A 23856-nucleotide genomic window follows, 5' to 3' on the forward strand; every position below is an offset into this window, starting at 1 on the left:
TTCATGGGATTAGCACAACATGTGGCTGCCATGTTTGGGATAAATAGGATCAAGGATTAAATAAAACAAGGAATACATTGTACATTTCAAACTTACACAATGTTATATGTCAGTTATATCTCATTTAAAAAACAATAAGGAATAAGTCAAGTGTGACTAAAAAGCAAGATTAGGCATTAAAATTTCTATAGAGAATATACTGGTAAAGAAATCAAACAAGATGCTGATTTAGTGTGAGGAGAAGGATAATGTGCTGGGGACTTAGAGATGCTAAATAAAAGAGTATAGAATAGTTGAGAAAAGTGAAATAATTCTCATGGTAAAATTTCTTTAAATAACACTGCCTAAAAATACCACCTTCCCCCAAATTAGTATTTGCTCTAAATTATAATTTCTAATAAGCAGTTATAGAATATGAAAAAAACCGTAAACCAACTCATAAGAAAACAATAGAATTTATGATACCTGGAATATATCATTGATGTCTACTGGAAGAGCAAGACCAATATAGTCATCTGAGCTACCATATGTTGCACTGGACACCATGGACCTCACTGAGGAGGATCGCTGCAGGGTATTTTGGTTAATAGGGCTTAATAAATCTTCTTTATCTAGCGAAGCATAACTTAAAGCTTTCATGAACCTATAATACCATTAAAAAAACTATATTAGTTTCTTGATTTGTTACAGCAATCACATTAAGAATTATAATTTATTTTCATACCTTCATAAAAGAAAGGAAGCTAGTCAAGTACTAAAGAGTGCCATCTTATTTACTGAGAACATATGAATACTTGAAAATATTTCTCTCTTATAAATTGATATATAAAGGGTCGTCAGTAATGTTGACTGTTGACCAAAAACAACTGTTACAGTCTCCCAGGTAAAAGTGAAAAGGTGAGCAATTAAGATAACTTTCAACATCTAGCAGTAAAAAATAAATTAAAAACTGACCTCAGAAAACAGAGGTATTATCCAAGAACTAACTTCACAACCATTTGAGACTGCTAGATTTGCTATCATACAAGTAAGGGCACGTCTACTAATTCTATTTAAGATTATTTTTATTAAAGTAAGGATAATCACTTATTCTTTGTGTGGTAATTACTTTATCAACATAAGATTTTGTAACACAGAAGACAGACACAAACCAGTAAAAATGGGACTCCCCTGGTGATGCAGTGGTTAAGCATCCACCTGCCAATGCAGTGGACACGGGTTTGACCCCTGGTCGGGGAATGCCACAGAGCAACTAAGCCCGTGCGCCACAACTACTGAGCCTGAGCTCTAGAGCCTGCATGCCACAACGACTGAAGCCCGTGCACCCTAGAGCCTGTGCTCCGCAACAAAAGAAGCCACCACAATGAGAAGCCTGTGCACTGCAACAAAGGGTAGCCCTCGCTCGCCACAACTAGAGAAAAGCCCGTGCGCAGCAACGAAGACCCAACACAGCCAAGAATTAAAATAAAGTACACATCTAAAAAAAAACAGTAAAAATGGTATCATATATAAATATTACAAGAGACAGTTTTATATGAAGCACTGATATTTCCTCAATGCATTCCTTACCAGTGATTCCATAACATAGAATAATGACATTTCCATAAGATACACCTTTCTTATACAGATTTTTATTCATGCAACAGACATGCTAAGATATTTATCATACGCCTGCTTTGTATATACAAGGCAGTACACAAGGTTCCACACTATATGTATACTGCTATTTGAAAACTCAAGTCATTTAAAATGTAATAACATACCCTGGTATTAAAATGAAGAATTATTTTGAAAAGAACACAAAATAATGTTTTATAAATAGTAGCTATTAAAATTATCATAGCAAAACCCACTGATTTCTACGAATTTCCACCTAAAAACCACTCATAATTGAAATTTACAAATTTTATAAAATAGGTCAGTAGTTTTTAAATTGTACTCTGTTATACCTCTGTGATTCCACAGAACTCTTCAAAGACTACTGGAGTGAAGGGGAAGAAATTACTGGAATACTCACCTCCACAATACCTATTTCAACCAGAATAGCTCTGTTTTTACATATTCTACGTTTTGGGTTTCCATAGCAATGTTTTTGTGAAGAAAGGTTTCTCTACTTAAAAAGCGACATTTAAAAAAAGCTTAAAACCACTTGATCTAGTCCAATCTCCACTAGATTAGGCAATTGAGGCCTACATACTGCAAAATTCATGAACTTTACCATACAGATTTACCATGGTAAACAATTGAGAGGTTTGCCTGGGTTTGTTCTGCATTGATGAGGCTTGCAAAACTTTTGAATTCCAAGCAGATGAGACATTATAGCATAATTTATGGAACTTTTTCCAAGTTCACTCATTCAGTGCCAGGATTATAACTCAAGATTAAGGATTCCTACTTCAGTGTTTTTTCTGCTATGCCCCAAGGAAATACTCAGTAAGATATGGTTTTTAAGAATGCTGGATTCATGCTAACCATTATACCATAGGTATCAGTATGACTACTCTTCTAATTTTATAAGAAAGAAAAAAATCTTCTCAGCCTAGATTCCAAACTATTATTTTACAGTAAATGTGTAGTTATCGTCCATCATTTTCATTTTCTCTGAACTAACCAAAGGAAACAAGTGGGAATAGGAAGACTAATGTCTACACAATTTTTTCCTCCCTGGAACCCAGTACACAGTTAAGTACTAAACACAGTTTGAAGAATAAGTGACAGATTTGACCAATATGAGATTTTTGTTAAGCCTCATGCCTCTGTACAGCTGTTTCTGTTTCTCTTGACTGCTTTTTCTTTTTTTTTCCCCTCCCAAGAAATTAAAAACATCTATTAATCCTTTATAGTGCTGATAACTTGGCATTTTATTCCAGGAGTAAGATTTCCAAATATCCTTCTCTTGATCTAACAGAGAATACAGGAAATAAGATCCTAAGAACCCAGAATGATTAGGAAATAGTGATTTGGAATAGTTGTTTCTGGTTTATTCTAATGAATATTTAAGCAATGAAACTTTTTATCTGTGCTTTAATCAGTTTAGATAGAAATGCCTGCTTCAGTGAGACAGAATAACCCTAACTGGGTGCTTCAGAGTTAACAGCACTTTGGTTATTGTACTGAGCTCTAAGATGGTGGTACCCTTACTGCTTATTTTGGTGTGCTACATTACTGCCCCTGGCTGAATGCTACTAGCTGCTGTAGTCTCTGAGTTTCCAAATACTTCGTTGTAGTATAAAAGTTTCCTCCTTTGCCACCAATTTTATCAGCTCTCCTTTCCTGTCACAGTGTCCCTACCAGTAGAAGCTTATAACTGTTGCTTCCATAGGCCTGAAAATCTGATATACAAACTTGTTAGAATAAACATCAACAAACTATGAATGTGGGTCAGAGGTACTTCCTTTGAATAAAATCTGTGAAGTTCACTGCATAGGTTTATACTAGTGAGCTGTTGGGAGGGATGAGGCTGTCAGGTAGATAAGACATTACTGCATAATTTATGAAATTCTACCAAAGGGAATATAATTTATTATTTGCTACAAGGGATCTCTTCTACTAAATGTGTTAACATTCCTGAAACAAAATTGCTTAAAAACTTAAGAATTTGGTTATATAAGAGCCAAATGGATTACATGAAAGAAATAACTATCAATAATAATAGTGATGATGATGATGATGATAACAGCTAACTTTCATTGAGTGCTTATATGTGCTAGGCACTAGTCTCAGTACTTGACAAATACTAATCCATTTAATAAATGAAAATGAACAATCTAAAACTAAAGAAAGTTTTTAGAAGTATTTGGTCCAACAAAAAAGGAAGGTATAGAAATTTTTGCAACAATAAAATTTAACACTGCATATCTTTTATAGGTAAAATCTACTACTTTGACCAGCTTGATATAATCTTTAGATATGGCATAGAAATCTCCCAAATGCTCCTGAGCACAGGCAAACTGCTATTGCTGAATTCTGAGGGCCAAGTAATTCATTTAATGTTCACTTGGTTCCTACTTAATAATCACAGCTACTTAAACTGAAAAGAATTATACTGAAATTTTCAGTTATCTTAAAAAAAAAAAAAAAAAGTCAACTTTTGGAGCCTTAAATTGACCTACCTGAAAAGGTTGTTTGTTATTGTAGGTCTTAAGCTCCTGATTCCCCCGACATGCTTCTTTTTAAAATCGATCCTTGCAGAAGCGAGAAATAAATAAAAAAAAGCTTGTGACTTATGTGTCATTGTAAAGCATATATGTTTATTTTCAGGACCTAAAGGAGTTTCTTTTCCCCCCTCGCAGCTGCAAGAATCCATTTCAAATCATATCGGGTAACTAGGAGCTTATAGCCTACTATAGTAAACAATTATAATAGGTCAGTTCTGAGGTTTACGTAGATGTAAAACCTGGCTAATGCTTTACATTTAAGTCTGTTAAAATGCAAACATTATTGTTCATTTTAAAATGTATATTTGCTCACCTGCTTGGTGTTAACCTGGACTCAAAGCTGTTGGCTTTCATGGTGATGGTATCAGTAAACAGCACATCTTTTGCTGGAGACGCCAAAGCTTCAGAATGAGATAAGGATGGATGCATTCTTTGCTGCTGTAATCTTTTCAGTGTAGCGTAGCCAAAGGCATCTCTAGAACTTGTGTAACTAAAGTTACAGTCTGCTAGACTTTTAATTGTAGCAATAGAGGGTGCTTTAAGGGACTGTGCTCTTCTAGGAAGTGTATGAGAAGAACCTGGAGGCACCAGGGACACTGAGTTTGATTTAGAGAGAGAGAGATGGTTAGACTGTGGCGTCAAATAGTGGCTTGTCTTAACAGTTTTAGTACTTACCACAGTACTCATACTTCCACAGTCAGTGTCCACAGTCGTAGCATCTACACCTACTGTCTCTCGTGAAGGACTTGAGCTCATCGAACTTATGCCACTTGTTGTAGTGTCTGTATTAAAACTTTGGCTACGTATCTTCATATGTGAGCTCGCTGAACTTTCTACAACTAATCTCTCTCGGCTTGTGTTTTCTCTGTGATTCTCTGTACCAAGACTCTTGGTGAATTTTAAGTCATTCTCTCCAATACTTGGAGTACTACCAGTGTCTTCAATGTGCTTATTCCCAACAAATGAAGTTTCTAATTGTAATGTTTTCTGTACTGTGGATATGGGTGTGAAATCATCACTATGATTAAAGTCAACACTGGGCTCTGTAAGCGTTCTGATCCGCCTGTTGCTTGTCTTATTTTCAGATGACAGTTTCCCTCCTTTTGGATCACTGCTACTACGATGTTTTTTATTAGGCAAAGTAAGCGAATTTAAGATACGATTCTTCACAAGTTTACTAGAAGCAAAGAAAGGGAATGAATTTTTATCCTTCATAGGTCCAGATCGATCATAAAATGCTGGCTCTGCATCTTCATTGATATCAAGGAAAAATGTACTAGTAGAGCTGCTGCCAAACCGGTCATCTTCCATTATGAACATACCTATGATCAAAGGATTAATAAAAGCAGATAAAAAAGGACAAATAATCATAGTAACTATTAGTGACATAATTCAGGAAATTTTTAATAGTCACCTGGGGAAAAATTTTTCAAAAATAAAGAGTTAGACTGCTGAGCCACATAAAAAGAGCTTCCTTGAGACCCAGAATTTGTCCTTGAATAAAATATAAAATTTGTCATTAGATGATCTTCTGTTATTTCCAAAGAAAAACTACAGAACTCATTATGTCACAGCTTGCATAAAGTTTCTGTTATCTCAGTGAGTTTCCAAACCCTCCAAATATTCAAGATAAAATTAAAGGCAAAAAGGAGACTTGACCCTGGATATTTACTCAGTTGGTACAGATTCCTGGTGGTTTATTCCTCAAATCACAACAGGCAAGAAAAATCAATCTTATAAGAAATGAATGTCCAATCTTAAGCAAACTATACTTACAAAGAACCGAGTCACAACATTTTAAATTCATGTTTAAACCAATTATATTTATTTCTCACTTTGCCTTAGAAACTAAGAAACTCATCTAAATTCAGGGCCTCTAATAAAAGACTCAATCCAGGTGCCTAATGACATCTATGGGATTTTATTCTATTTTTATTTTTAATTTTCTGTTGAATAGTTATAAATTACTTCAAATATATTCTGAAAGAAGGCAAAATAAAATCTTAAACTTGCACACTGCACTGTATTTCCATATTTTGCCAATTCTAAGATGCACATTTTTCACACTTAAAATCTCTAAAATCAGCATGCATCTTGCAATAGGCAGCATTTTTTTTTTTCTTAAACAGTGGTGCATATTATAATTTATGGTATCTTAGATCTGGTGAAATATGGTTTGATAAATATTGCACTATCTTCTTTAAAAAAAAAAGTGTCTAAAATTTTCTGCACCTAGTAGCATTTAGCACAGGGCTTAAAACCGCAAACCATTTTTCATTTAATTGATTTTTGATACTCCATCTTTTAACAGTTTCGCTAATTTTAAAATTTAGCTCTTCTTTCAAAGATGAGTATATGAATATAATATCTCTTAAATATATTCTAGTTCAACAACCCTATATCTGAAAAATGAACAAAAGAATTAGGTAAATGAAGAAAGTAGATGAATAAACATTTACTTATTAGAAATTGCAAAAAAGGGGAATGGGTCTTCTGGGACATGGCTTATTATTTAACTCTGTAAGTAAACTCTATAAGCCTTTTCCAAGGCCTATTTAGAAAGCAAAGGGAGAGAACAATGTAGGCTGGTAACTATATTCCCTGTTGTGAAAAGATATGCATTCTCCAAGACACTATTACTGCCAAATTATCTCAGAGAAAAGTAAATTAAGAATGTAAAATTCATTTAAATTTCGATATCACAAGTGTTAGTTTCGGCTAACTTTATTATGACCCTGTCACAATACTCACTTGATGGCGCAGATTCACTTTCACTATTATGTCTAGAGCTGGTTGACTCTGAGTTCAAACTCAGAGTGCTTGGAACAGATGAGAGTTCATTACAGAGTTGTTCTACATCATCTGGAACCACTGGCCACAGATGTTTGCGACTGTGCCTTACAGCATCCCAGTTGTGACATTTTAGAATATCACAGCCTTGTTTGGTTTTGGCTATGAGCCCAAGCACATATACACAGGTCCTGTAAGTAAAAGATACAGTAATGACAGTTTATAATTCCAAACTGAGATTTCTTAAAGCAACCATAAAATATTAGTTTGCTATATGTACATTTGCGCTTTCTTTAATAGCCATTAAAAATAACATGAAAACCTTCATAATAAAAATATTAATTACAAGGAAAAAATCTAAAAGAACATATTGTGATCAGGGAAAAAATATATATACATTAGCTTTTATGAAATAAATTTGGAATATTTGCACTACTAGATTATTTGGACACACTATACTCTGTTTATCTGCAAGGTAAATGTCAATATTACAATGATAAGAATAAAATATCAATAATATTAATAAACAAGGAGTTCCTTAAGATGTTTAACCTGATGCACTGAAAAACTGCAATCATAAAATACTCTTCCCTCATACTCATCTGTGAACAAAAATATATACTTCAGAAAGATGTGAGTTAAATGACACACCCTCTAATGGAAAGAACTTCACACTGTTTTGCAAGTTTTAGTATATCTGGAATCACATTTTCTTCCTGTAGCAAATTGAGACCCCAATTTGATGAGCCAATATTTCCCTAAAAGAAAAGAAATCACATATCAAATATATTTACAAGACTAACTCCTTCAAGAGATTTGGAAAGCTACCCAAAAAACCAAAAAATTTAACCACGTCTATAAGAGAGAAAGAACTGTGAAAAAAACCTCACATAAGGAACTTTAGGAATTAAAGTTCCATCTGTCTCAGCAAGAAAACTAACAGTTTAATCATTTATTTTCCAACATAAAATAATATTTAAATGGGCAGGAACAATCTTTGCTTTAGAATACTAAGAACACGTTCCAAATAAAATTATTTTTATTTATTTAATATTAACAGGAAAATGAGTAAAATCTAAAAATTAAGAAGATCTTACAGAAGTGTTTATTACAAACCAAGGCCCATAGAGATGCTTTCAGTTTTTTAATTTCTTCCCATTTATCCAAATCTGGTGTGCGGACACTGTGACAGAGTTCTGTAATAATATTCTGGAGAGAGGAAAAAAATACCATATGATTAACAGTATGTCTTTAACATATTTTCTTATTGTATCTTAAAACCAATTTAAGGTTTGTATTTAGTAATTTCTGCATATTTAAAATCCTAAAATAATTTTATGTCGAATTTCTTAAGAAGCAGCATTAGGACATGGGCTCTGAATTCATATACTAGAGTTAGAACTTATTAGCTAAGTGGCCTTGAGCAAGTTACTTAATCTCCCCATGTCTTGATTTCCTAAACTCTGTTTCATAAAGTTTAATGATTTAATGAATTATTACATAAGTGTAACAAAGTACTTGGGACTTAGTATTAGAAAAATGTTAGCCATTAACGATCATTATTTCTTTTAGATAGAAAATAACAAATTAACACCTAGACTTTATCATACTATGTAGGTAATGATACTGAGAAAATCATTTAAATTTTCAGTGAATTAAAAAAATATAGTCTCAATAGTCTTCACAGACAATATAAAAATACATGAAACTGTGGAGTATATTTATGCAAAACTTTTGCTCCTGAAATGAACACTGATATGAAAAGGAACTAAACTGCTAGGTTACTATTGTTCAGAAACACAAATACAAATACCATTCTTAAAATAAGGGTTACATTTATTGAAAACACCTAGTAGCAAGACATATTCCCAGCCAAAATCTGGCGTGCATACTATACTCAAAGAACAACTGCTTGTCTAAGCCTTACATTACATGAAATATATGAAAACAGTGAGGCACTAACAAACAGCAACTGATACTTTGTTTTTGCTCACCAAAGGTAACTGAATATGTTTCAGGTTCAGTTTAACTTCCCAACAAGAGGAATGAAGAAACTCAGTTTTTCAGTATGTTTTCACTAAGGAGATGAACTTCCCCAATGAACTAGAAAGGAAAGAACTCAGACCTTCACTGGATTACTTACTCTACATAACAAATTAGCTATGCAAATAGTCATATGCAAGTCAGGGAAATGCATGCATGCCAGTAATATCTCTAAGCACTGCAAACAAAGAATGCTAAGTCAATTACAAGATGGATGGCTTTAAAAGCAACTATGCCACTGACTTTCTGAAGGCTTTTGAGAAGTTTTTGAAAAGATAATACTTTAGCAATACTAAGTTTTTTCTACTACTGTAGCTATTTAAAATAAGCAAATTATGTTTTTACCTGTACTTCCAACAAATGACAGCCTGTTTTGTGGTGTACCAGTTGTCCGTAAAGGTGTACAGGTAGGTAGACATGAGGACGCTGTAATCTAGTATAATAAAAATGATTGATATACCTATTGGTTCATTCTAAATAAGCTAATTTTAAAAAATGACTTATAATAAAGTACTAGATAAACAAAATTAGACATAATCACTCAGCATAAATAAAAATACGGAGGTGGAAAGGCATGAGAATTCCTCTAGAAAAATAATAGTTTAGCTGGTCTCTTAGTAATGCTAAGAGAACTAAGACAAGAAATACACACTAGGGTAAGGACATGGAGGGATCTGAACACTATGCTATATTAGTCAGGGTATTCAAGTTATGAATGCCACTGAATTTTTGAACATTCAATGCTGTGCTTTAAAAAGACTTTTCCTATGTCAGTGTAAGAAACAAAATAACAACTCAGAAAACTTTAAAAAGTAATGATTTACAATAATTTGATTTTAAATTTTATGTTTGAGGACTAGCAATAAATTATTCCATTAACTGGACTATATACCTTTGGTTACTCCGACGAACATAGTTGTCACCATCAATTGGCTTTCGGTAAGTAGTAAGTGCTTCATTAAGTTGTTCTTCAATTAAGTCAACATATTTTGAATTATATTCCTAGAAGATAATATTGTTTTAATTATATATATCATAACAACATTCACTAAATTTCTAATATGTTAGGTACCTAACAAATCTTTGGAAGCATAAATATGAGAAAAATGAACATCTGTTCAGGAAATTTAAGAAATTTTTGAAAAGAGTAGATAGAACAAGGTATTATGAATGCAAATGTTCTATCACATCCATACCTATAAGCTTTCTGCTTATACGCTTTTCCTCATTTTCAATTAATATTTTAGGGTCCATACAAGTAAGCTAAAAATTTTTTTGTCATATTTGAATTCCTGTCCCCATTAAAAAATAAAAATAACAGCTTTTTATTTATTTGTTTGTTTATTTATTTTTGGCTGTGTTGGGTTTTCGTTGCTGTACACAGGCTTTCTCTAGTTGTGGCGAGTGGGGACTACTCGTCGTTGCAGCGCGCAGGCTTCTCATTGCCGTGGCTTCTCTTGTTGCAGAGCAGGGGCTCTAGTTGTGAGGGCTTCCGTAGTTGTGGCATGCGGCCTCAGTAGGTGTGACATGCAGCCTCGGTAGTTGTGGCTCACAGGCTCTAAAGCACAGGCTCAGCAGTTGTGGTGCACGGGCTTAGTTGCTCCACGGCATGTGGAATATTCCCGGACCAGGGCTCAAACCCGTGTCCCCTGCATTGGCAGGCAGATTCTTAACCACTGTGCCACCAGGGAAGTCCCAAAACTAGCTTCTTAATATTAAACCCTGAAGATATTCACCAGAAATTTTAAAAGGAAATTAACTGAGTTCTACCATTTTAGCACCGTTTGGTAAGAAACAATCTCTCTCCCTTTAAATCAGGTCAAATGTAAAAAATACTTCCAACTAAAACTTGGAAATTTTCTAGTTAAATTCTTTAAACCGAGACAGTCAATCACACCACCATCTTTATTGCAAAGATCTCCACTTTAAACTGTTTAGAAGGAATTGGTAGAAACTCTGAAAAGCAATTTGGCAGTATTTATCAAAACTTTACATTCACATACTTTCTGACTCAACAATTATACTTTAGAAATTTGTTCAAAAGATATACCTGCACAAGTATGCAAAGATATACATGCAAGAATATCCAGCAAACACTGTTTACAAAACTAAAAAAGTTGGAAACAGTCTAAATGCCCATAATACAGGTGTGATTATAAAAATTAGGGTACATTGCTATAATTTACTATGCAGCCATTAAAGAGAATTAGACAGCTCTAAATGCACAGCTCTGAAAAGATCTCTTAGATACACTGCTAAACAAAAAAATTAAATACAATTTTATTTACAGCTGTGAATGGATTCATTTGTATTTTTATATGAAGAATATATACTTATAGATGTATAAAACATCTTTCAGTGCATACAAAATATTAACAGACATTATCTTCAGAAAAGATAGAAAAAGGGGGCAAGGAGACATTTTTCATTTTAAACCATTTTAGACTACTTAAATTTGGTGGGTTACCTTAACTCCCTACTTAGAGACTCTAAAAACTTACTTTTCCTGCTTTTCTTTTAGCTTCTTTACTTTGCAAAAGTAATACAAGATTTTAATTACATTATCAGCATACCAAATTTCTACTACTGCTACTACAACCACTATATTACTCTATATACTATACTACCATAATCTCCCTATACATGAACATCTCAGTACAAAAATTCTAATTAAGGAAAGTATTTTGAGCTTTATGCAGGAATAGTTACATTCACATGGTATTGCTTGGTTAGTCTTTTGACCAGTGGCATCCATGTGGAAAACACTAGCAAAGTTGAGGGGTATGGTTTATAGCTATGAAATGCACTGAGTTTCTGATGTGGATCATCTTGAGGATTCTGCCCAAAAAGGACCTACTGGAGGAGCAAGAAGACCCCAAATGAGGGTGAACCTCTAGCTACTAGGAGGTATTGTAAGTAGGCAGCCAGAGGAGCCATTGATCCAGTCAAGGGAACTGCAAATGAGAGATCCCCAGAATGAGGTCTTTGAGGAATTCATGAACATAACCCTCGAGTAAAAGAATCAACATCTGAAATCTGCCCCGCTCAAAGCTAACAACCTCAGATAACAGTTGCATCAGTTGAGTAAGACTGTCCATGACCCTGTACCCCCTCCTCCTCCTGCTCTAAAGCTGGAGAGGCTCCAAATTTGCACCTGGTAAATGGAGAGGAGATAAATAACAGAGTGATGAAACGAACCATATCCTCCCTCCATTGCAGGTTTCTAAGTCTATACCAAGCCTGGGCTAGGGATGAAAGTTTTAAATTGAATGAGTGAATTTTCAATATTATTCAGGCCTGGATGCTTTATTACCTAGAAAAAGCGACAGTCTCAACTTCATCTTGGCATGCTGCAAGCTACTGGGAGGAAATCAAATATAGTGGAAAGAGCATGGGCTTTGGAATCAAAAAGTGCCCCTGCTCTGTTATTTTCAAGCTCTGTGACCTAGGATAAATTAGTTTACTCATCTTAGCTTCCACATTTTCATTCACAACATAGAAATAATACAAAAACACTTCACAGGGTTGCTGTGAGGATTAAGTGAGGTAATACTTGAAAGGCACTAAGTTTAACTGTAGGCAATCACTAAGTTAGTTCCCCTCCCTTTCTCTAATTTGAGAGAGTAGACTATACTGTCTTTATTTTTACATCTCGCATTTACTGCCTAACTAACTGCAATTCAGCATCTGTTTATAACTTGTTACTGAAATTGCACTAGCAAAATTCACCAATGACTGGTCAACTTCAACAGGCTTTTTTTCTAGTGTTCACCTTACCTGACCTCTCTCAAGAATATATACCACTGGCCTCTCCTTCCTGAAGCATCCTTTAGTGAAGCCATGCTGATAATTTTTTCCTCAATGTCCCTGTCCTTTTATTCCCCTCATGAAGGCAGAGTGTTTGTGCTTCCCTGGTGGCACAGTGGTTAAGAATCCACCTGACACGAGTTCGAACCCCGGTCTGGCATGATCCCACATGCCGCAGAGCAACTAAGCCTGTGCGCCACAACTACTGAGCCTGTGCTCTAGAGCCCGTGAGCCACAACTACTGAGCCCGTGTACCACAACTACTGAAGCCCGCACACCTAAAGCCCATGCTCTGCAACAAGAGAAGCCGCCACAATGAGAAGCCCGCGCACTGCAACGAAAAGTAGCCCCCGCTCTCTGCAACTAGAGAAAAGCTGCACACAACAGTGAAGACCCAATGCAGCCAAAAATTAAAAATAAATAAAGTTATATATTAAAGAAAGCATAAAGATAAAAAAAAAAAAGCAGAGTGTTCTCTAGGGAGCAATTTCCAGTTTTATTTCTTTGTTCTTTACATTTTCCTTGGTGATCTCACTCAATTCAAATTTCAACTACTACTATTCACTGACAACTCCCAAACTTCTATCTTCAGCTCATATCTGAGCTCCAGATGCACATTTCCAAATATTTTCTGGATACTCTCACTTGCCATACAACAGGCAATACCAGTTCAACTTATTCAAAATTCATTATCCTCATTGCTGCAAACCACCTTTTGTAATCACAATCTTTTAATGGTAAGCCATTATGTATTCAGTCATTCAAATCAGAAACCTTAAGGGTCAAGTGGGACCCCTCATTCATTACATCCAATCAGTTCACAAATCCTGTCCATCTTATTTCAAAAATGTCCAGAAAATGTGTCCCTGACTATGGAACCTAACCACCACTAAAGTCCATGCTCTTATCAATTTTGCTTCTAAACTGGTCTCAGTATTCCTAGATTTCTTTACCTTGATGACCATACTTCTGCTACTACACTGTGATCTTTTTCTAAAGTATAGTTCTGACTATGAATATTCTTTACACTTGTAAAGATTCCCCCTACTTCCTACAAAATTGAAATCCCTTAGTATGACATAATGTGGCTTATAAAAGCCTAGTTCTAATTCTAATTCAATCTAGTTCTAATTCACCATTCCATCCTCATCTTGCCACACCCCACTTATCCTAGCCCCAACCGCACTGGAATATGGCTTTCCTCACAAGTCTGTGAAGTTTCAATAACCTATACAGATTTATTGTTCTGCCCCCTCATCCTTGAACATCCTTCTTCCAATTTGACTATTTACTCCTCAAGACCACTTCAAATATCACATCCTCTCCTCAGCCCAACATTTTTTTTGCTAATCCCTGAGGCGGAATCATTAACCCTTCTTCTGTTTCCTTATACACGACACATGATTTTGTTATATCAGTTAATATTTTGTACCTACTATCTGAAAGTGCTGTACCAGATTTGCTAAGCAATTTCCTAATATAATTTGTATAATAAAGTGACCAATCTTATTACGGTAACTAGCTTAAACATCTTCTATTTAGAAAATAAAACCATCATATCTCTCTCTCTTTTTTTTTTGGCTGCACTGAGCTTCACTGCTGCACGTGGGCCTTCTCTAGTTGTAGCCAGCGGGGGCTACTCTTCATTGCAGTGTGCGGGGCTTCTCATTACGGTGAGAAGGATAGGCTCTAGGCACGCAGGCTTCAGTAGTTGCAGCATGCGGGCCCCAGAGTGCACAAGCTTCAGTAGTTGCGGCGTGTGGGCTCAGTAGTTGTGGCGCACGGGCCTAGTTGCCCCACAGCATGTGGGCTCTTCACGGACCAGGTATCGAACCCATGTCCCCTGCATTGACAGATGGATTCTTAACCACTGGACCACCAGGGAAGTTCAAAACTATCACATCTTTATTTTAGTTTTCTAATTCACCAATTACTGAAAGACTTCAGGCCTGAAGTTGTACACTTTATAGTTATAGTATTTTCTTCCCTTTTTTTCTTCCAATTTTATTGAGATGTAATTGACATACAGCACGGTATAAGTCTAAGGAGTAAAGCATAATGATGTGACTTACACACATCGTGAAAGGATCATCAAAATAAGTTTAGTGAACATCCATCATCTCATACAGATACAAAATTAAAGAAATAAAAAAAAAATTTTCCCTTGTGATAAGAACTCCTAGGATTTACTCTCTCGACAACTTTCATATATAACATACAGCTGTGTTAATTATATTTATTATGTACATTATATCCCTAGTACTTATTTATAACTGGAAGTTTGTATCATTTGACTGCCTTCATCCAATTCCCTCTCTCCCCACACCCCACCTCTGGTAACTATAACTATAGCTATAGTATTTTTTAAAAATGAGAATATCTTATGAAACATGGTTCAATATAGACAATATAAATAATGATCTGAAATAATGGAAAATCTGAAAATCATTTACATTAGGATTGATTAATCCATGAGTTTCTAAGATGCTTTGACAATTTACAATGCGTCAAATGAAACTGAAGTCACAGTGATGACCACCTAAAGAAAAGCTAGGAAGTTAACTAATACCTTCAAACTACTCCCTTCTTCCTAGATTTCCCTATTATATACAACAGCAAGAAGTTTGCTCTCAGATTTATGAAAAGTACACCTTAAAATGAAGTTTAATTAGATGATTATATCTGCTTGGTAGAACTGTTTTTTAATCTTCATTTAGGAAAATTGTTTTAGTTTCAGCTTAAAAGGGGTGTGAAAGGAACCCAAGAATAAAAGAAATGATGGTAAGTAGGGTTGACAAACGATACCAATAGATTATATCAATTAAATTGAAAGCAAAATTTCAACAGAATTTACACAAAATCAATAGTTCTCTCTAAAATAACTATAGTTTAAAAAGTGGACAAATATAAATACAAATAATTATACAGAATTTTAAGACTTGACTTCACATGAATGTTTAAATATTTAACTTTTTTAGTTTCAAAATACTGACAATATTTTAAAAATCCTCTAAATTCACAATCTATTTCCCAAGATAAAAAGATACAAATTGAAACTTATTCAATAGTAAGTTACCTTGTGCCACTTTTCCAACTGTTTTGCTACATAACCCCTTTCATTCAAATAGGAAAACCCTTTTGGAATGGAGAGAAATCTGTAAATTAAAACAGGCAATACTTTAACATTAAGTCTCACAAAAAATGTTTAAGGAGCTAAAACATCTCAAACAAAATATGTTTAAGGAGGTAAAAGACTTTAAGAACAGCTCCTTCCTAAAACTAAAAGGTCAATTTTTATTCATTGTAATTTCAAATACAAATAAATTTTCATAATCTTTGCAAAAACACATGAATCCAACCACAGTAAAGAAAATGTCATGAAAAGAATGAGGACACATGGAAATGTAAAAGAAACATTAAGAAAAACAATGAAAAGACAGAGTTTCAGTAGTAAAGGATGTCCAATATTCTAAAATAGGCCTCTTTCAGAAGTTAACAGCTAAACTCTTTAGAGTGCTTCCTTTACAGATTTGAATCCAGCTTTAATACACACTGCCAGAGAGAACACAACAGAAAACATAACTATAAGAAAAATTTTCTTCAAATTTACCTCAGGAGGAGAAGCAAACCCTTGTCCCCAAGGTGAGATAAAGCTGGCTTCATCTGAATAAGAGCATGGAGATTGGCCTAAAAGAAATAATTATCAGGCAAATTAATAACTGCATGAAGATAGTAAATTCTCTATTTCTAAAACCACTATATTATATACATTATAATTTCACATAATTTTCTATCAAATTTGAATGTTTTAATAAAAATTCATGTCTAAGGGTTTTATTATAAAATAATGAAACTTTACCTTGTCTTCACATGCTTCATCGAGAATATCAAGAGCTTCAGAAGAAATCGTTTTGTTTTTATCATGCAGCTGGGTCACTAGTAATTCAATTCCCCAATTATTGAAGAATTCAACATTAGCTCTCAATAATACTCTTAAATGTTTTGTTGCATACAGCCTGCAGGCCTATAAAGATAAATAAGAACATTAAAAAAAAAAAAAGAAAGAAAGAAACCACCACCCAAACTTCACTATGGACAGTCTATTCGACTTTGTTTTGGGACAGTTCTGCTACTTGAAAAGGGCAGAAAGACTGGAATTGATGGTATAGCCCTTGATATGAATATTTCCTTATTCCGAGTAAAGTAAAATACTTCTGTTTCAATCTAGCTGCTTCTTTCCCTTTATATAAAAATATGTGTACTGTATCAAGTTCTTTGGAGGAACTAAAATTTTAAAGTAAACTAAACTTCCATCCCATAGTCTTAGAATTTATAATGCCAAAATTTATAAAATACTGAATTAACTGGTTATGAAATATATAGTTTTATTGCCTATGTTATACTCACATCAGTGGCTGCTGTTAAGATTTTGGAAAGTATGACCCTAGCCAATCCATCTCTGCTATAGTCCAAGCTCGAAACAGTCAGTTTCAGCAAGTGATCTTGGTTTTTCAAGGAGCAAAGGTTAAGTAAACTAAAATAAGGATTGAAAATAATGAAGGTTACTAGAAATTACTGTATTGATTCATTAATTCAACAAATATTTTTAAATCCCTAATAAACAAGCATTTCTAAAAGAAAGCACTTAATAAATATCACATTTTAAAAAAAAGCATCGGAGTAGAGCATCAAGACATCTCTAATTAAATATTTTTTGTATTTTAATAAAAACTTACCAAACACAGGTACACAGACTACAAAGCATGCCCTTTCTGATCACATTAAAAATAGTTTAGGTATATACTGAAACAGAATTTAGGAATGCTCACCATTGAAATACACTGCATTTTTCCAGCATTTTGACTCCATGAGGGTGGCAAGAAAGTGTTCCAATAAATAAAAAGTAGTGTTGACTAAGAGTAGTCAATAAACCATTATTTTGAAGACTTCTTTCAGGTTTCATGCCAGATGAGGCATTGAGCCACTGAACAATATCCTTTACTAGATCTTCTAAGTATCCTTGCCCATCCTGAAAGCAAATACATTATGATATTGCTAGAAAAGGACTTAGTGCCTACAATTAGAAAAATCAACTCTAATAAAGTCCAAAAAATTTAATGATAATGATGAAGTTACTAATAACAGATATCAATCACTGAGTATCTGTTGTTTTTAATCCCATTCAACACAGTGCTGCATGAGATGGTATTATTTTCCATCTTACAAGGAGAAAACCAGGTCTTCTAGAAGGTAAATTAATTGTCCAAAGTCACATAAATAGCTAGTGACTAAGTCAGGATAAAAATCTAGGTTTGGTCTCATTCTCGATGTTTCTAAATATAGCTTATGCCTCTTCAGAAATAAAAGGAAGGGGGCAAATTCAGTGAAAAACGTTTACTCTGGAAAATATACAAAGTGCTTATTACCTCTTCAGACTCAAGAAGAAATTCTGTAAACTGGCAACCCACAACGGTGAGCTGCTTGGACTTGGCAAAATCCAGATCCAGATTGGCATATAATTTACTGCTGGGCTTGTAAAAATAAAGTAGTCTTCGTACAAACCTAAGATCAAAATAAAAAATCAGCAACAAAGTAATAAACCAAATAATTCTTTTAGAATCTTAACCACAACTTATGATGTAATAAGGTTTTGAATATGTTTTGGGTTTAAACCATTGAGCTAAATGGCAAGAAATTTAATAAACACATTTGGTACATTCCACACACAAACCAACCATAAAAAACAACAAAAAATCCCCTTCATTATAAAAAGATCTTTGTGAAATAAGAATTTTATGGTGAGATGCCTGACATAAATAGTGGAGAAGAAAGATGCTAGCAGGAAAAATGCATATATAACATAGCTAGAAGATACAGCTGGAGAAATATGAGGAAGCCACCTGGATATAAATTTTCATTCTTTTTTTTTTTTCTTTTGAAATGCACACATTTTATTTTACTATCAGGTCTTTTTTTCTTTTCAACTCTCTTTTAATCCAGAGTATATAAATTCTTTTCTACTGTACTTTATCAAGAACTTTGTCCCATGGCTCTATAAAATAATCTTATACTAAACTGTAAGCAAATGTTACCACACTATGATTTTATCAGTTTTTCACAATTAGGCAAAAAAGTCAACCATAAAAGTTCCAGGTAAAATTTAAGCAACTGAATTTATAAAGCAATGGATTATATTTCAATGTTATAATTTTCAACATTATCTTCTAAGCTTCCATGGAATTTAGTTCAATTTAATTTCGAGCACTACAATCCAATCTAATAAAGGTGCCAGATCCAGGAGTTGGAGAAACAAAGTTGAATGAGACGTCACCTCTGTTCTCAAGGAGTCTGAAAAGTTAGTGCTATGCTTCTTTACCCCAATGTAATTCTTATGTTCTATATATTTCTCAAAACTTAATACAGATATTAAGTTAAATATCACTGAGTAGATGAATTCAATCAATTATAATGCCAATGATATGAACTTCTCAAAAACATGAAGTAAAGCCCCTCTTATCCAATGAGATCAACACTGGTGGTTGGTTAGTCTAAACTCAGAAGGAGTAAAAATGCATGGGGTACTAGAAAAGAGCACAATACCCTGAAGTACTGTATATGCTATAAACATTAGCATGTTTTATGGAAGGTGTGGTTGGTTACAAGGAGTGTAAAAACAAGAATGAATAACCCTTCAAAGTCAGATTCAAAAGAAAGTAGAATTGGAATATTTTAAATGGCCATCATTTTGAAAGGGAAACACTATGCCCTTATGTCATTCTCATACATTAGGGCTAAGATAAGTACACGGCTGATATTCCTCGATTTGAGAAACTTTAATCTCAAGTATTTCTTTGTTCCAAAACTAAAACCAGAATGTAAATAACCAGAAAAAGAATTCGCTGATGCTTTTTGGTTGTAAAATACAAACTATGTATAAAAAAAATATATATGTACCTACTGAATACCAACTATTAAAATGTATGTATGTATCTTTAAAATATCAATTATTACTTTTAGTAGGTATCAGGCATAATATAATTCAAATCTAAGTTCTTTAAATGCAAAACAGTTCTTACATACCTGTGCAACTGTTCATCTTTATAGTTTCTTAGATTTACATTTGGCCACTAGAAAAACATAATACGTTATATTATGTATTTATCAATTCCTAAACATATAATTATGATGAAGTACAATGAATAAGAAAATGAAAACAATCAAGCCATCACCAAGATGTATCCTATCATACCTTAAGAATGGTCCCTATAAGATTCCAATTCCATTCAAGATTCTCTTTATGTTGAAGGACTTGGCTATCTCTAAGGTTCATTAAAAGAGCTTCCTCTGTATCCTAAAATCACCAGAAATATGAAAAATTAAGACAAATTGGCCTCACGTCAAAAAACTAACTTCAAATATTAAAAACAAAATGGAAGGTTTTTCATTTAAGGAAGATTATCAAGATTTTCTAACTTGAAAAAGTTATAAAAACTCAGCTCCACTGCCTAGTCATTATAAAACTTAGAAGCCTTCTGAAAATCCATATGCATGAATAAAACTGCAAACTCAAGCATGTATGCCTACTAAAATACAGTGGTTAAGAATTAGGAAATTAAATTGAAAATTGCATCTTCACATCAGTACCTTAAGAACAAATATATCTTTCTGAACTCGGAGATATTGATCCCGTTTCTGGTGTGTTGCAATTGCTTTCTGAATAATGTGATCTAAATGAAGGCTATAAGGCTTAGGTCCTCGTTTCTTCATTTCATGGAAGCGTTTTAAACAGTTCAAGGCTGCACTGGCTCGCCTAATGAGAAAAAAATTAGTACAATTAATACAAGGCTAGCGTAATTTTAAAGAGACCACTTTGGTAAATTATTCTATTAAAACTTACATAAATCTATGCTAGAGAGTGTTACTAAAAAGTAAATTATTTAACCAAATTTGGAACCACAAAGAAAAACAACAAGAACACTGCTGATTTGTATGAAGAAACACTAATTATTTAGATTCAACAAAACGTACTTACTAATCTTTTCTTCTATGGTGGTGGGTACTTTTGGTATGTTAGTTTTAAGAACTCCTTCCTCAAGGTCAGAACCTAGTGACCTTACTTTCTTATTAAAGTTTTAAAACTCTGCTTTTCACATTTAAGTCCTTAATCCATATGAAATTGATTTTTGTTTGTGATATGAGGTTGGATAACCAATGATTCCAGTATCAACTGAACATTCTCTATTTTCCCCACTAATCTGCAACTGTAAATGGGATCCTTTTAAAAATTATTTTATTTTGAAAATTAATTATTTATTTATTTTGGCTGTGTTGGGTCTTCGTTGCTGTGCACGGGCATTCTCTAGTTGCAGCGAGTGAGGGCTACTGCTCATTACGGTGCACAGGCCTCTTACTGCTGTGGCTTCCCTTAGAGCATGGGCTCTAAGTGCACGGGCTTCAGTAGTTGCAGCATGCGGGCTGAGTAGTTGTGGCTTCTGGGCTCTAGAGAGCAGGCTCAGTAGTCGAAGTGCATGGGCTTAGTTGCTCCGTGGCATGTGGGATCTTCCCGGACCAGGGATCGAACCCGTGTCTCCTGCATTGGCAGGTGGATTCTTAACCACTGTGCCACCAGGAAGTCTCTAGAAATTATTTTAAATTCCCTTTTTGTGGTGCATAAAATACAGTTTTCTAGAATTTGGTAGCAATCAAGTCTCAACTTAAGAAATTCTGGTAAATACAAATCAGATTTAAAATTTAAAAACCTTGGGATGTGTCCAGATTAGCAAGTACTTATTAGTAAACAGCATACCGAGCTAAAAAAATCATTCTTAGATTATTACTGGAATTTTGAAGGTAAATTTGAATTCCTGATGAACACTAAATAACATGGCCATAATCTGACCCAGAGAGTTCAGGTCTACCAGGCTTTGGGAAAGTACATTTTCCCATCAAGAAACTACTAAAATAAAAGTTGAATGCCACCACTACCGATGTTAGCTTAAGAGTCAGAACTGATGGTCCTTAATGCCCTCAGTTTATAATACAACTTCAGTCTGTTAAATAATAGTATTTTCACTGACAGATTTAAAGCTAATAAAAAGAGTATTATTTATTTATAGTGAGGCCCTTATGTGTACTTTTGAATTAATAAAGCTAACTAAACTTTTGAGAAATATATTATAACTTAACAAAAATTCCTAGTTCTAAATAGCTAATGAACTACATTTCAAAACATTACAAAAAAATAATGAAGCCTAAATATATAAATTCCAACTTTCTTTTTCCAACATTTTTAACCACACATACAAAAGAATACACTGTTAGTCTTTGTGCTTTAATTTGAAATAATTCAGACATTGAAAAAGAGACTGAACTGTTGCTCAAAACATAAAACAGTCCAAAAAACTCTCAATCCCAATATTTTTACTGATCTGGTAGAAAGTTTATGTCCTTGTCCAGAAACATGCTAGAAAAGGTTGATTTTACTAAAGTAAAATACTCTGTAGCCTAAAATACAAATTATTTTTAAAAACTGTTAATTTTCCTCTTATCCAAAGGCTTCCCTAAATAATTCCCAGGCATAACCTATATATACTACTTCCTTATAAAGAATATAAGGTCATCTAAGTGGGTATTAAATATATAGGCACAAGCTTTGCTAGAGCTCTGATACTTACAGTCTCTTTTCCTTAGGGATATCAAAGGATGCAGCCATATTCATTAGGGTTGGCAGGCAGTGCAAATGATGGCTATGTGAATGAGGAAGAATTGTGTTTGCCTAAAATGAACCATAATATTTTTGAAAAATTGATTATTTTATGTTACAGATTATCCACAGATATAATGCTAAAAGGTTTTACTCATGAATTATTCATTTTCTAATATATACTTATAGCTAACTTTTATCTCATCTACTTTCAACAAGGATGAGCTATCACAAATACAAAGATACAGGCTCATATTATGTTAATAGAACTCTAAATTTCATACATCCTTTATTATAACATTAAATTATAATTTTAAGTGGTACCCAATTAAACTCACTTAAATAATCTAAAAGGACTATATGTCAAAACTTGGATCCAGTGTTATAATGTTATGTTAAAAGTAGCATTTAGGGCTTCCCTGGTGGCGCAGTGGTTGAGAGTCCACCTGCCGATGCAGGGGACATGGGTTCGTGTCCCGGTCCAGGAAGATCCCACATGCCGCGGAGCGGCTGGGAACGTGAGCCATGGCCGCTGAGCCTGCGCGTCCGGAGCCTGTGCTCCGCAACGGGAGAGGCCACAGCAGGGAGAGGCCCGTGTACCGCAAAAAAAAAAAAAAAGTAGCATTTAAAATGCTGGATGCAATATCCTAACTTATGAGTTGACTTCTTAGGTTTAAAAACCACCTTCTCAAAACAGGTTTGTCTCATAGTCCAACAATCTTTAAATAAGAAACTTGTCTTCTGCTTTCCAAATGAAGTCCTACCAACCAATCTGCTTTCTACCAATAAAGATAAATTCATTAAATGTGGAAGCCAGAAGATGTAAGAATAACAAGCAATGAACTAACACTGCTATACTCAAAATGACTAGCTTTTATATTTCAAGGGAATCACAGAATTCTGGTGTATGGGGGAAGGGAATGGATGAAATTTATTAAAGAGATTCCTTCACATAAAGGCAAATAATTCTAGATATTGATATCCTTACAGAAATGATATCTTAATTAAAATAAAAATAATCACACCTGAGATTCTGCAAGATTACTTAATTATCTCATAGACAGACTGAAGGAAAACAGAGCAAGTGGCTAAACAATTCACTGATAAACAAGACAGTTATCATTAAACTCTGTTTAATTCTCTTTTGCTCACTCACAAAGCCCAACTGCTATGTAGAAAAAAACCCTGGTGATGGAGGGGACCAAAAACAACGACAAAAACAAAAAATATTCTGCCAATAATAAACCATAACATAATTTTAAAAGATTTGCCATAAGTTTACTTAACGAGTTTAAAGTGGTTCTTTTTATTTAGTGTTTATTAACTAATTGGTGACAGAAATATAAATTTCTAATT

The 23856-nt window shown here is 34.0% G+C and overlaps 1 protein-coding gene across 3 annotated transcripts in view; it reads right to left on the reverse strand.

The window, feature by feature from the left end:
- The window catches only part of RICTOR (RPTOR independent companion of MTOR complex 2), a 91519-nt gene that overhangs the window by 10851 nt on the left and 56812 nt on the right, over positions 1-23856 (reverse strand). For 2 of the 3 annotated variants that reach the window (XM_065873395.1, XM_065873396.1), the window contains 17 exons: positions 22472-22572; positions 20442-20607; positions 20047-20148; positions 19878-19924; positions 18224-18359; positions 17627-17826; positions 17205-17331; positions 16657-16821; positions 16408-16484; positions 15874-15952; positions 9883-9992; positions 9336-9423; positions 8064-8156; positions 7599-7705; positions 6909-7138; positions 4471-5479; positions 466-643 (listed from right to left, as the gene is read on the reverse strand). In XM_065873395.1, coding sequence (XP_065729467.1) covers positions 466-643; positions 4471-5479; positions 6909-7138; positions 7599-7705; positions 8064-8156; positions 9336-9423; positions 9883-9992; positions 15874-15952; positions 16408-16484; positions 16657-16821; positions 17205-17331; positions 17627-17826; positions 18224-18359; positions 19878-19924; positions 20047-20148; positions 20442-20607; positions 22472-22572 — 3015 coding nt within the window. Of the gene's footprint in view, positions 1-465; positions 644-4112; positions 4185-4470; positions 5480-6908; positions 7139-7598; positions 7706-8063; positions 8157-9335; positions 9424-9882; positions 9993-15873; positions 15953-16407; positions 16485-16656; positions 16822-17204; positions 17332-17626; positions 17827-18223; positions 18360-19877; positions 19925-20046; positions 20149-20441; positions 20608-22471; positions 22573-23856 lie in introns of all 3 variants that reach the window. The other variant, XM_065873394.1, reaches the window with a different exon arrangement.

Source organism: Phocoena phocoena, chromosome 3 (genome assembly GCF_963924675.1).
Source record: "Phocoena phocoena chromosome 3, mPhoPho1.1, whole genome shotgun sequence".
Classification (NCBI taxonomy): Eukaryota; Metazoa; Chordata; class Mammalia; order Artiodactyla; family Phocoenidae; genus Phocoena; species Phocoena phocoena.